At 41.1% G+C, this 13,326-nt stretch overlaps 2 protein-coding genes across 5 annotated transcripts in view; one reads left to right on the top strand and one right to left on the bottom strand.

The window, feature by feature from the left end:
• The window catches only part of CHLSN (cholesin), a 195,493-nt gene that overhangs the window by 36,806 nt on the left and 145,361 nt on the right, over window positions 1-13,326 (top strand). The gene's annotated exons all lie outside the window — the stretch shown is intronic.
• LOC149854997 (uncharacterized) lies at window positions 39-12,692 on the bottom strand. Its single transcript, XM_090024649.1, has 2 exons — window positions 12,458-12,692; window positions 39-3,768 (listed from the first exon to the last, which is right to left on the bottom strand). The coding sequence occupies exon 2, from the start codon at window positions 3,716-3,718 to the stop codon at window positions 2,720-2,722; it is 999 nt and encodes a 332-aa protein (XP_089880775.1). The 5' UTR covers window positions 3,719-3,768; window positions 12,458-12,692; the 3' UTR covers window positions 39-2,719.

Below are 13,326 nucleotides of genomic sequence, written 5' to 3'. Positions count from 1 at the left end.
TTTTGTGGAAGGTTGCTGCTGCTTCCCCAAATTCTTACTCCTTTTCCTCTTGCAAGAGATACTGTAACTTTTAACCATTGGGTGACATTCTTTCCATCTGGCTTCCTACACTTTTTCAACCCAAAAAAGTGTTTTTCTCTATTTCCTAACAAATGAAAACTTCTCAGCGTCCGTTCAAGTGGACAGCTGTGTTCCGTGCCTGACAGAAATATCAGAAAGCCATGAATAGCATGTATTTTATGAAAAAAAACTTTTACAGAACTATTGGCAAATGAATATAATTCTCTTAGCATTTTCTTTTTAAAAATGAATGTTCTCAAACAGGAAGACCATCTGGACTTTTGCAATCTATTCTGGTGGAAAAAAACCCACAAAACCTTATTTTTATTAAAATGTATGTTACAAAAACTGAATTCTAATATCTCAAATTTTACAGTATGGGCCACTGACAATGCATGGAGGCCCCCATAACCTGTCATTTATCTTTCACATAGCAATCAAAATACAAAGTAAGAAAGGAAAACATCTAAAAAAATATCACCCCTTTTTGTACAGTGTAGTTCAGCCTACTAATTTTTCACGGGATCCCCCATTTCCATTTCTTTATGGAAGGTCCTTCATAAAACCCACCAGCACAACTAACACTAATTTGTCCCAACATTTGGGTCCCAGTAGGAAGGTTAAGAAGTCAAGGTGCCATGAAGCTGAGCATGTCCTTTCCACTGAGAAGTCATTCTTGCAGGTCAGGTTTAGACTTAAGGGTGGGACTTGTAGGCAATTCTGCAGCGTATGTTATACCACTATATAGAAGAATTGTCTTTGCTTCGTTATTAGCTTGAGTTTTGTCTCTATTCCGACCGCTATCTTGGACACCCTTCCAGTTCAAGTTAAATGAAGTTTTCAGCTCAAGCCGTCTGCCCTGTAAATGTGCTTGGGTTGAAGCTAGGATACCGCTGGTCAAGACCCCGTCATGTTGTGGGGATATTGCAATTTGAATTATAATTCATCTATTGCTAATCCAGTCTGTGCAGCATAGTGTGATCATTTTCACAAAAGCTAACTGTTGCAGAGAAGGTAAGCCTTTACTCTCCAGAGCTGCCATTCCCACACATTTCATTAACACTAAAATTCACACTTAACAAAAAGAACTGAAACCCTTAGCAACTAAAAGCCGGTATCTTTTGCAATTTACTTAACTACAAAATACATACATACTCTTCTAAGACCCAGGCTCACCCACAGCTCTCTGTGCTGCTGCACTGCCCTGAACCCTGGGACAGCCTGGGAAGTGACAGCTGGAGGAGGAAAGGGAAGCCTGGAGCTACAGCAGTGGGTGGGAGCAGTGGCTGGGCAGTAGCCTAGGGACTGCAGTTTAATTCCACGCAGCCCACCTGTTACACAGATCTGATCTAACAAATGAGTCAGTCTTTTACTCTCCCTTTTCTCAGCCTGCACTTTAAGGTTGGGGCCGAGATTTTCAGTGTTCTGTTCTGCGCTTGGCCATTAAAATGCTTCTTACCTAGATTGTTTTACATTTCTGCTTGGCTCCATAATGACGTTTTTTACAGCCTTCTTTGGGTTGCCAGTGCATTCAGAACAGCAGCAATACAAAGCTGTATGGGGAAATACAAGCCCAAACTTGAAAGATAAAATGGGCATCTTCCCAGTGCATAACACAGTGTTTCTCCCAGACACAGGTGACTGGGGCCCTTAGCAAGACTATGCAGCTCCCTGTAACTGCAAGTCATGTAATCCCACCCTGCAAATGGCAGAACTTTTTTTAATACATTCAAGTCAGTGACCCTGGAAATAGTCCATGGGTACTGGATTCTGGGTACATATTGTTATCTTTTTTTTTGGTTCTTCCTGTTATTGTTCCCAGCAGTAGCTCTTATATTTGTCCAATTGCCTGCCATTTTTGTGGGGGATGTAGTTATGGTTATTCCTGGTAGCTCTGTCACCCTGTTGCTCTTTCCCAGTACTTTGTCTCATAGGGGGCCTTCCCGTCAGTCCAGCACTGTCTTCTACTTGAGCCACTGGAACTTACTTCTTTCTCCAAAGGCTGCTCCCTTTACATGGATAAATAGGTTTAGCCCTTCCCTAATACTCAAGATTGTTTTTGCCACAAGAGAATTGAAACAAATCATGAAAATGCTATGATCTCCAAGGCCAACAGGGAAGGGAAGGTGGAGAGAATGTTCGTAACGTGGATGTTTTAAAATTGTGGAATCGTGCACCCCACCCTCTGGCAGTACAGTATATCACAATTTCAGGAAGTTTTCCTGTATTTTACTGATATTGTCTTTGACCATTGGAATTAGGCAACAGCGTGTAATGGATAAATATCAGTAGCCTTGAAGGATTAAATTCCATGTGAAAATTCAGTTAAGAACCAAAATGTCTCTTTCTTCAGTTGTTAGCTTTGGCGAAGGTGCTTCTGTTTACTCCTATACAGGTGTCACAAAAGTACCCTGTTTCCGACATTAAGTGGGCTTTTTTCAGAATTTTGATTTTGATTGGAACAATCCCACTGAAGTGGAGGGAACTGATTTATATAAATAACAACTTGATGGTGAGAACTTGAGGAAAAATTGGGCCAAGGGACTGTTTTCCTTCAGTTGTTACCAATTGCAAGATGTATCAGATGGATGGCTGTCCTTTATTTAAAATATGTAAAACATCAGCACTCTGCAGGGCAAAGGAATCACGAGATGCAGTTTCATAGTGCATCAGTGTCACCAAGATCAGGGAGGTTGTTGGTAGTGTCTGTTCTTTTGCATTTTGCTATGATTTCTGCTATTCCATTCTTCAATGGTTTATGAAGACAAAGTATGAATATCAAGCTAACACAGCTCTCAATAAATACTACAATCTCTGCAATATTCATCATTAGCTCATTCTTGAAAGTTCCAATAATTTTCTGTATCTTTAACATGGTCCTGTAGAGAATCATGACATTGTAAAATAGACGGCATGAAAACATTGTTATGGTTATGGTTATAACAAGCATTAATGGTATGTGAATATGCTTTCTTAAATTTCTTGTTTCTGATTGTGCTGCTTTAATGAAGAATAGAATAAAACAGAGTAACTGCAGAATCAAAGGAATTCCAAATCCAAAGGTGAATTTAATAATCTCATATTCTGGCCATGCAAATAATGGATCTACCTGGCAGTCTGTATTTGCATGGTAATTGTCTGTGCCTAAAAGTGCCACCACTACCACTGACATGCAGAAAGCACATGTTAGTATAAATCCAACACATAACAGAGAACGTTGAGTTGTTGTAGTCATCCAACTAGCCCTGAATAAAAATGGACTGAGTAAAGTGAGAAGCATCAAAATCAAAAGATACTGAGAATTGAAATAACTCACATTGAAAAAAAAAGACAGAACTCCACATCCTAAATGGGTTGCCTTTAGATAGCCAGGTCTTGGTATGACAGTAAATGAGAAAAAAATCATTGCAATATTGCTGATGGTGAAATCTAAAAGAAATATATTTAGGTTTCTTAAGATGCGATTCTGCAAAAAGTTCTTTATGAAGATGATGAGGATCAGTATGCCAGTTAATAAACCTGCTGGTGCAAAAAAGGCAATATAACAGTGCATAAATCTTGATATGATGTTTTGAGAAGCTATGACGTCTTCAATGTCAGTGGAGGAGTCCCAGCTGTTGCTTGGATACCTTATCCATGTCATATTGTGAGAAATCATCCTCTTATTCAGAGCTAATATCCTGTTTTGTGAGGTTTTGAAAGTGTAACCTAAAAAGAAAGTGAAATACATCTTTAGAAAGACGGTTGTTTTTCAAAACTATTTTCCATTGAAATGTAGTAGTCTTTTTTTCTATTTTGTAAGTATTACTTTTTTGTAACACATTTTTCACTTTTTAATGGGTTGCTTATGCAATTTAATATTTGTAGCATGACAAATTTGAGCACTTTTTCTCTTATCTGAACTCTACTGCGTCCCTCTGTCCTATGTAGATACAGAGCTCCTGCAGCTCAGCTGTTGAGCAAGTGGGCAGGATTCAGTGTGCTCGGCACCCCAGTATGACTTATATTTTGGTGGGGATTTTGTTTTAAAGCAAGGAAGTTGGATTTGTGGCTACGTAGAACCACGCTCTGTCCTCAGCTGGCCAAAAGAGGATTTATGTGTTATGGGAATAGGGACAGTGCAGGCAAAATGATATATATCCTATAGATATTAGGGCTGTGCAAAGCTTCAGGTGGTGATTTAATTCAGAGGAGATTTGGCCTGATTCAGTGGCCGAATCTCTGAATCCGAATCGAATCGGGTCCAATTTAAAGGTTCAAATTGATTCAAAGCTCTGCGAATCTTCAGCAAAGATTGGGAGAGCTTTGATGATGTGGGCAGTCCCCGTGGCTGCAGCAAGGAGCTGCAGCTACTCTGAGCTGGTAAGTATTAGAGGTGGAGAAGGGGGGGGCTGGGGGAGGGGACCGGGGGGACCCCTGCCATCCCCCTGATCCCCACTTGCTCCCCCAGTCCCTCCCATGGCTGCCCTCACCTGCCCCTGCTCACCAGGTGCTGCTGGGCAGGGGAGCGATCCCCACTGCCCCACACTGCATGGGGGGGCTCTGCACAAGCCCCCTTGATCACACTCTGTGCTCCCCCAGCCCCCCTATGGGTGCCCTGGTTGCTGGGGCTCTGGTCCTTTAAGGAAAAAAAAAGCTGAGAAAGCCCTGGGACTTACCGCTCCTGGTGCAGCTTCGGGGGCTCGTGCAGAGCCCCCACCTGGCGTGGGGCAGCAGGGATTGCCCCCTGCCGGCAGGAGCGGTGAGTCTCTGGGTTTTTTCAGGCTTTTTTTTTTTTTTTCTTAAAGGGACAGAGTTGGCCTGTGTGGGGCATCAGCTCCATGCTGGCAGCAACTGCACGCGTACCTTGGGGCAGGCTGCGCTGCCCACTGTCTGCCCCGAGGTGTGCACGCAGTCGCCGCCAGCATGGAGCTGATGCTGGAGCTGTGGAGCCCGGCACAGCTGTTTGCATCCTGCCCGCTGCTTGCTGCAGCTTCCCAGAGCCCAGGTTGGCTACAAATAGCTGCGCCAGGCTCCGAAGCCCAGTCATCAGCTCTGTGCTGGAGTTGCACTGCCTCAGGCCTCCCCTCCACTGCCTGCTTGGACACCCAGGTGCATGCGCCAGTATGGAGCTCATGCCTGGGCTCCAAAGTCTGGCACAGCTGTGTGGAGCCTCCCAGCTTCAGCCGGGAGCCCAGGCAGCGGGGCTGGGGGACAGGGGCTTTGGGTGGGGGGCAAGGGGCAGCAGGGTTCAGGAGCACAGGGCAGCAGGGTTCAGGGGCAGGGGCTTTGGGTGGGGGGCAAAGGACACAAGCAGGGCATCCTGCTATGTACCCCCTGCCCTCATTTTGTTTTTCTGGTGTGCTGGCACTCTGGCACCTTCCAAGGTAGGCATTGTGGGGATTTTCAGCACTCCAGCCAAAAAATGTTGCCTACCCCTGCTGTAACATGAATCCTGCTGCCCATCTCAGGGTTGAGGCTGAGGATGTGAAGATAGAACCTGAAAGGAGAACCATATTTCTTTAGATCCCTTTCTTTATGAATAACTTGTTTCCTAACTGCAATCCATACTGAGAAGCCCACATAAAATTAATCAGAATGAGTGTTTAAGAGCTAGTCTGAATGAACTGTGCTTTCATAGTAATAGGTCTTCCTAGGTTGATAGTAAGGTCATTTTGTTTTAAATACCACAAAGGCCTTGATTTTGTTATGGTCTAAAGAGTGGCAAAATTAATTTTTTTGCCCTGAATATTTGGAAAACATTTGCTGGTACGTTATTATCTTGTCCATAAAACTTTAGTGAGGAGCATGTGTTTTACAGCAGTTATACATTCCTGCAGATCAGGGTTTTTAAAGGTAATACAGACAGGCTGTTAACTGTAATTGCTTTATGGCATATTACTAAAATAATTTTGATACCAGGCAAGTGTTTTGGTTTTTTCTTTTAAGCAAATAGTAGACAATGTGAAAAAACAAAGTCATTGTTTACTCAGGAGGGAACTGAATGCAATAAAACAGGTATATTCATTTTGCAGATCAACTAAAATTGTAAGTACTTAATCTTCAAAAAGGTAGCTTTCATGCATTTGTTACTGGTAAACAGGCTGATTTGGAAAATTTAAACTTCCCTCACAGTGAGTAGTGGGTATAATGGCAAAAGATGAATAATTTTGAAACAGCTTCTTGTTAAAGTTAATGAAGTCAACTGTTTGTAATTAGTAAATTTTAAACTTCCAGCAATTAAACGGGATCTTAGATTGAAAAATAGTTTTGTATACCTACAGTTTAAAAGTAAAGTATACTAGTTTTGGAGGTTTCTTCTTCCTCTTGGTGTCCAAACATTTTTGTTTTTGCATTAAAGCATAGCAGAGAAGCCCACATTAAAACTTGGTTATGTTGCATGAACAGCTTATCTGTTTTGAGCACCGTATGTAGACAGTGGGAGGTTCGGTAGCATGCTGGAGTTTCCCCTTATCTAATGGTTCCATATATCCCAGGTTCATAATGAGAATAACACCCCTCAAACTGAGCATAAGCTTTTTTCCGTGGAAGGATCCTGTTGTTTAAACACTAAAGATGCAGGCATTTAAAAAAAAAAAATTACTTTATTTTGGGGTTCTGTAATCTTAACCAGTATTAATATGGTGACAGATTTTTTAATTAACGTTCTTAAGAGATAAATCGAGTCACTTTTTTCAGTTTCTCGTGTCCCATACCACCTCACATTTATAGTCTGAATTTTAACTTTATTTCCATTACAGCAGTTGAGTGTGTTTAAATAATTTTTCCATATGCACACTACATATATAATACAGCTATGATTGACTGCTTCACTTGTGGGGTTTGTTACCTCCTATATTTTGATGTCAGGATGTTCTGGTTTTGGGGAAGTTCTGCTGCAGGAAAAGGGTTTGAGGAGCAAAGTTTAACTTCTGTTTCTACTCAGCAGAAGAATGAGCTAAGCTCACAGGGTGACTTGTTTTTCTTTCTGTTTGACCAACTGGGCAATACTGCAGCAAAGAAATCCAGAATTTATTCCTCTCATAGAAGCAAATGGTTTCCGTGCTATCCCCTTGGCTTTGCAGTTCCCTTTTGGCCCGCATACACATACAGTAGCTTCTCATAGCTGTTAACTGTGTGCCAGTCCCCTGTAGCACAGTACCCATCTCCTCTCCTCTCCAGGTCCCCCTCCTTCTCCCCCACCCCACATTTTTCTGCCTGAGAATAATCCCCAAACGCCATGAAATAAGTTTTCCCCATTGCTTTCCCTATACATTCTCTAAATAAAACATATTAATGACAATTTTTAAATAGATCAAATCTTGGACCCTCCAAAAGGATAGACTTTCTGGCAAATCCAACCTCATATGAGAGCTTTGGAAGGGGTATGAATAAAAGAGTCTAGACCAGTGGTTCTCAGACTTTTTTTTCATGGACCACATGAAAATTGCTGAGGGTCTCGGCAGACCACTTAATAAACTTTTTTATTTTTTTTGTTTGTTCTACAAATCAAAGCACACACCTCATATTTTAATATCAGTTGTCTTGGCTTTCTAATGGGATGGATGTGCCTGTTTTTTGAGCAAAGTTCTGGGAAGTTGGGTGTAATGTTTGTCAGCTTTAGCCTTAGGTCACCTTTCTGTGGACCTGAATGAAGCTTGTGGACCAGTGGTGGTCTGCAGACCAGTTTGAGAACCTCTGGTCTAGACCATAAGGCAGCAAAGAGGCACTGGGCTCACAGAGGAGAACTGTCACTTGTTTCAGGTTTCATCTCTCACATTGTTTTTGGCAGGCTGGGAAACATTTATGAGATTTGATATTTTCATCCACTCTTGTCAGTTTTTTGGGACAGAACTGAACATTAGTAGTCAGCTTTGGCTTTGTAAATGTTTCCTCGTCTCCTTTCAAACTGCCAGCCTAACCTGTTAAGTGATGGCTTCAAGTTCCCTTGCATGGAATCGCAGCGTAGTTCTGCAGCAGCCTCCTTTTTGCAGTGATATTGACTTGGCAGCAAGAATGTTTGGGGATTTCACTAGAAATGATGCTGGCCTGCATCAGACTATGGAAACAACAATGGAGGTGGAAATGCGTGTTTTAACTGGTTCAGGATCTAGCCTTGGTACTGATGATTAGTTCCAACTTCTGAGCACAGCCAAGGGAATTTTATGTTGCATACAACTCTCCTCACAATATCCAAGCTGCAAGGCCAGCTAGACAAAGAAGGTTAGATATAGCAGCAAATGGTGCAACTTGCAATTTATTACCCATTAAGCTTCATCCTCTTGATTCCTGAGTTGACTGCTACTGTTGTGCACAGTGACATTTCTAAGGAGCTGATGTATTTCATAAATACCAACAGCCCATTATCAACCTGTTTTAGGCCTCATTTGTCATGCTTATCGAGAAACCTGCCAGAAATGGGTAAAGGTTAGAACAGGTCTTGCCAACTTGGAATTTTTTGTTTTCGGGATAAACCAAAGTGTCAGTTTAAAATTGATGTAATACTAGTGTTGCTAGACAGTCTTATTCCTATTTTCAGTTTTGCTTATGCCACCAGGGAATGGATATAAGTTAAACTTCAGTAAGCTACTTGTACTCTAATAGGAGGGCCTACGTAGGGAGGTTTTACCTGTACTGCTGTACTTGTACAATTATAATTTAGTGTGACAGGGAATCCTTTTGCATGAAGACAGGGCCAAAGTGTTTCCTTCTATTATCCTGCCAATGCACCTTTCTGAAAAATTCCAGGAAAACACCCTAGCATCCTCCACTACAGCAGGATATTATTACTAAGAGAACAAACTGTTTACATCTTCAGTATGGTTCATTAGTATACACTGTGAGTGTTGCCTGCATGTTGTACACGCCAGGAGAATAAATGCATAAACACTTGATGCTGTCTTAATGCAATTTAAAGGTTTGTGGTAGAACCAGAATTTTAAGGTCACATTAGCTGTCTTGTCTTCTTTGAGCTCTGTCTAGAAAAGTGCACAGTGTTTTAGGTACCACATCTCTAACTCCAGCTGATTTCTTGAGACCTGCCCTTATGTACGTTCTTACAAGAGGAACTTGATCAATGAGTACTTTTGGATTAAGAAATACAAGTTACAGATAGCTGCAAGGAGTCGTAAGTTATATGCATGGGTTACAGGAGCTGGGAATTTGCTACAGTGTTTTGTCATGTCTGTAGCTGACTCATTGCTTAGCTTTTAACCAGTGACTTGTCTTAGTGTATATTATTTTATAAATAGTTATTCTTCTAAGATGAGCAGAACTTTTGAAGACTGAAGTCAAAACCATTTTGTAACTCAAGAAGGCATCTTTATAAGGCATCTGTCATCCTTTGGTCTGCAGTATGGGCACCTCTACACATGCCAGATGTCTGTTCCAGGCATTGGCGCAGACTTGATCAATCAAATCTGCTTGAGCGAGCTAAATAGCGTGCTCTACCAACCGCCGCGTCATGTGTATTCAGCATCCCCATGCTTCAAAATGGCAGCAGGTTCTCATGAAATGAGCTTTAGTTAAAGCAGCCCTGCTGAATACACTTGGTGCCGCAGGGGCTTTATTTATAGTGGCTCCTGGAGCTGCGGTACTTAAAGTCCCCCCCTCCCTACCCCAGGGCATCTGTAAAGATACACTGTGAGAGCATCCATAGATCCTCTAATAGCAAGCTTTAGGCTAGTTGATCAGAAGCTTTAGGGAGGGAATCCATGCTGCTGTGTTCTACATCCTAATAATATTTCCAGCTGGGACTAAGAATTTACATACCACCTCTGTTAAAATAAGGTGCAAATCATTGAAGAGACCCATAAACCTTCTCATTTGATACTTATTGGACTTGAAGTGGATAATCTTGTCTGAGAGGGAGCAGAATGCTTGAGGGTACTTACTTTGTTTTCTTCCCCTTCCAAAAGCTCCAGACAGTCAAGCAGGCTTTAAAGCTGCTCAAAATGCCTTTAGAGTTCCCATTATGAAAAAGACACAAAATTTCAGGCTGCTTTTTCTCTTCTGGTAAATTTTGGAGTTCTAAAATTTTGTCATTAACCCTCTGCATTACATTGGCAAAGGCTTACTTCACTGTCCTGCAATGTATTTCCATACAGATGCAAGGGTTACGTTTTTCCTATTTGTTGCATTTCATTTATCAGTTTATTATCTTTTTTTATGTCCCCAGAATATAAGGGTTTCAAATATCACATTTTTCTTCCCAGTATCCCTTTGTGCCAGGTAGGTAGCAGTTTTACTCCCATTTACAGAAGGGGACCAGAAGCCGTAGACATTGTACAGGGCTTGTTCAAAGTCAGAAAATGGTGAGTGGAGCAGAGCATAGACTCAGTAGTTTCTCTTCTGTGTTTCATATCCTGTGCCACAGTCACAAGAATCTCCTTTATAGGTGTTGTTGGCTCAGCTTTCATCTCTTGTCTCAGCTGTTCTCTCTCCCCTGCTCTTTAGATTGTTTCATTCCCCTCCCTTGTTTGTACTTAGGTCATCATAGTTTAACACCATTGTTAATGCACTTCCTTCCTCCCTCTTCATGTAGTTTCTCCTTCCCATTCCTTTAAGTTCTTACTATTTTATTATATTCTGCTCTGTTATGATTTGTGTGATGGCAGGGCAGGTAAACATGTTTGATTTTCATCCTTTGAACGCCATTAGATAAATTACCCTTCACAGCCAACACGGAGCAGAGCTGTTCACCATGGTTCAGGGAAGACAATCCAGGACTGAAAAAAGTTAAGAGCTTTAAGTGGGGGTATATGTCTTGAGAGAGCCTGGACTCTAACTACATTTTTTAATATCAGTTTGGGGACCTAATTATCTAACATTTGAACTAGATGTAACTAGAAACTGACACTTGTTTATGGTCTTCTAAGGGTATCCCTAAATTAAGGAATTATTTTCCTTAGCAACCAAACATCTTTTCATCTAAAAGCTTAGCAGGGCGGCTGTCGTCTTTCACCAGTTACTATGAAATTATTTCCTTTAATCCAACCACGTAGCTTTACGCATAAAATTTTTGTGGTGCCCTGCATATGCAGTTTTAACCCTTCAGAGCCCCATAGCATAGATTTTCTAAATAAAGCTTGCTCAGATCATCCTTCCTTTCTTCTATGCAAAAAGAGAAACCATGTTACGAATTACGCTCTTAAAGCCACATGCAGTTCGCTCTAGGCTGGGGCAGTGATCACGCAGAGCAAGTATTCAAAGTCAGATACAGAATCTTTATTCGCTCGAGCGAGGTGCCTCCGGAGGGGGACCCCGCCTACTACTTATAATACTTTTTTATACTTTCTAAGTGTGTAAGCGTTAGTTCGTGATTAGCTTGTGCTCGTAAAAATACTCAATCATCTATTAACTAAATTACTATTTTGTCCAATCAAGTGGCACTGTGAGCGTGAACACAGAAGTTTAACTCTCATGAATTACATGCCCCCTATATTTTGTCTTAAGATGTTTCTTTATCTAACAAAAACAAATCATGCCCGACTTTCAAGGTTGTTTTGTTGATGAGACTCCCCTGTTGACTGTATTCAGCTAGTTTCGTATCTTATCAGTAACCTTCACATAATGACCCTCACACAGTACCCCTTTTCCCTCCACGTCGTCTCATAAGTGCTGTGTCTGCTTTTATGAAACGGAGGTGAAAGGACAAAAAAATGGCCTCACTTTTAGCATTACAAAGCCTTGCTTTAACTCTACAGGATTCATATACAACAACCATACATTTTTTATCACAGGCTCTAGCTGAAGTACTGTATGAGGATAACACGTGTATGAGAATCACCTACATTTTTTATCTCTCTCTTACGTGTTGTGATAATGGAAACTGTCATAGGGCTTTTTCAGTTATGAAATTGTAAATGTTCTAGGAACCAGATCTCTTAGCTCTAAAAAGTTACCACTTTATATTAAATTGAAACTTTATACTTTTATGCAAATGCATATAAAGCAACAATGACAACATTGATTTTAATTTGTGCTGTTGATGCTTTTTTCTGCAATGTTTGATAATGCCTGTCCATCCAGAGAACAGATTTAGCTTCTAAGGTTAAGGCTTGAACAGTAAGGCCCAGACCCTCAAAGTACATCTGGAAGTAAAACTCTAGATATCAAAAATATCAAATTCCAGTGTGATATTTTAATAGGAATTAATTTCAGTTGCAGTTAGGCACCTAAATATTTTTTGAGAATACGCCCTTACTCTTTACATGTTTGTTTGGTGGAAATACTAATCTTAGTTCTATTTTGGACCCAGTTCTATAAATAAATATCAACTTTATAAAAACATGTCCCAGATGTGGTATTTCATAGTGCTTTGTAGAGTCCAAATATTGAATGAAAAGAAAAAGATTTTAAAATAAGAGTTTTGATCCTCTAGTGGCAATCTACATATTTAAAGAAATATAAAACTTACCTCTTGAAGAAAATGTTCCAGAGATGCAACTGGCTGAGACTTTTTCTGTGAATAGTCAGATGAAATATAATTGCTGCTTGGAGGAAATAACCCTTTTTATTTATGCAGGAAGCAGATCATGAGGGTGTATTACAGGCACTTCTTTAGCTGCTGTATAGCAAGCTAATATCACAGGCACACTAAGACTACAAAAGCCTACAGTTCTGCAGAGAAAACAGAAACTGTTTCAAGTAATTCAACCCATACACGTTGCATGTTTAGCAAACCTATGGTTTTATCATGTGACCTTAAAGTTCAAATCATGCTACGCAGCAAGATGTTTCAGAACAGAAAAGTAGTGTTTTCCCTAACCGTTTCTGAGTCTGTGAGGCCATCCAGTGGCCTCTAATTCAGGGTTTGGACATTTTCCTAGTCATGAAGTGAACCCAGCCATGTTAGGCAGTCTTTGCAAGTAGAATTTTTAGAAGTGTGCCGCCTGAAATAATAACACTGTCCACTGGCTTTTTGGTTTAAATACCTTAAAACTAATACAAGTCAAAGTGAATGTTGTCAAGGGCTCTGTCTAAAATGAACAATTCAGGGTATATTCCTGCTCTCTGAATCACGCATAGCATTTTTTTGGAAGAACGGATTTACATGTATGTGCAATAATTGTTCTTCAGAAACTTTGGCAATGTCCATCATGGATTGGTGAGCAAGATTTTGAGCCTCAGCTGGGGATGAGCAAGGCTGGCCTGGGCCATGGGGGCAGGGCCACCCCGAGCAGCTGCAGCTCAGTTACAACCACTCCCCATGTCCCAACTGGCCTGGGCTGGGTTGGGTTAGGCAGTACTACACAGAGCACCCCCTCCCTGCCCTGTGGCAGCGCA

Source organism: Crocodylus siamensis, chromosome 12 (assembly GCF_052110815.1).
Source record: "Crocodylus siamensis isolate JL-2025a chromosome 12, ASM5211081v1, whole genome shotgun sequence".
In the NCBI taxonomy this organism is placed as follows: domain Eukaryota; kingdom Metazoa; phylum Chordata; order Crocodylia; family Crocodylidae; genus Crocodylus; species Crocodylus siamensis.
Note: the sequence above shows the minus strand (reverse complement) of the source record. Positions and strands in the feature narration are given on the sequence as shown.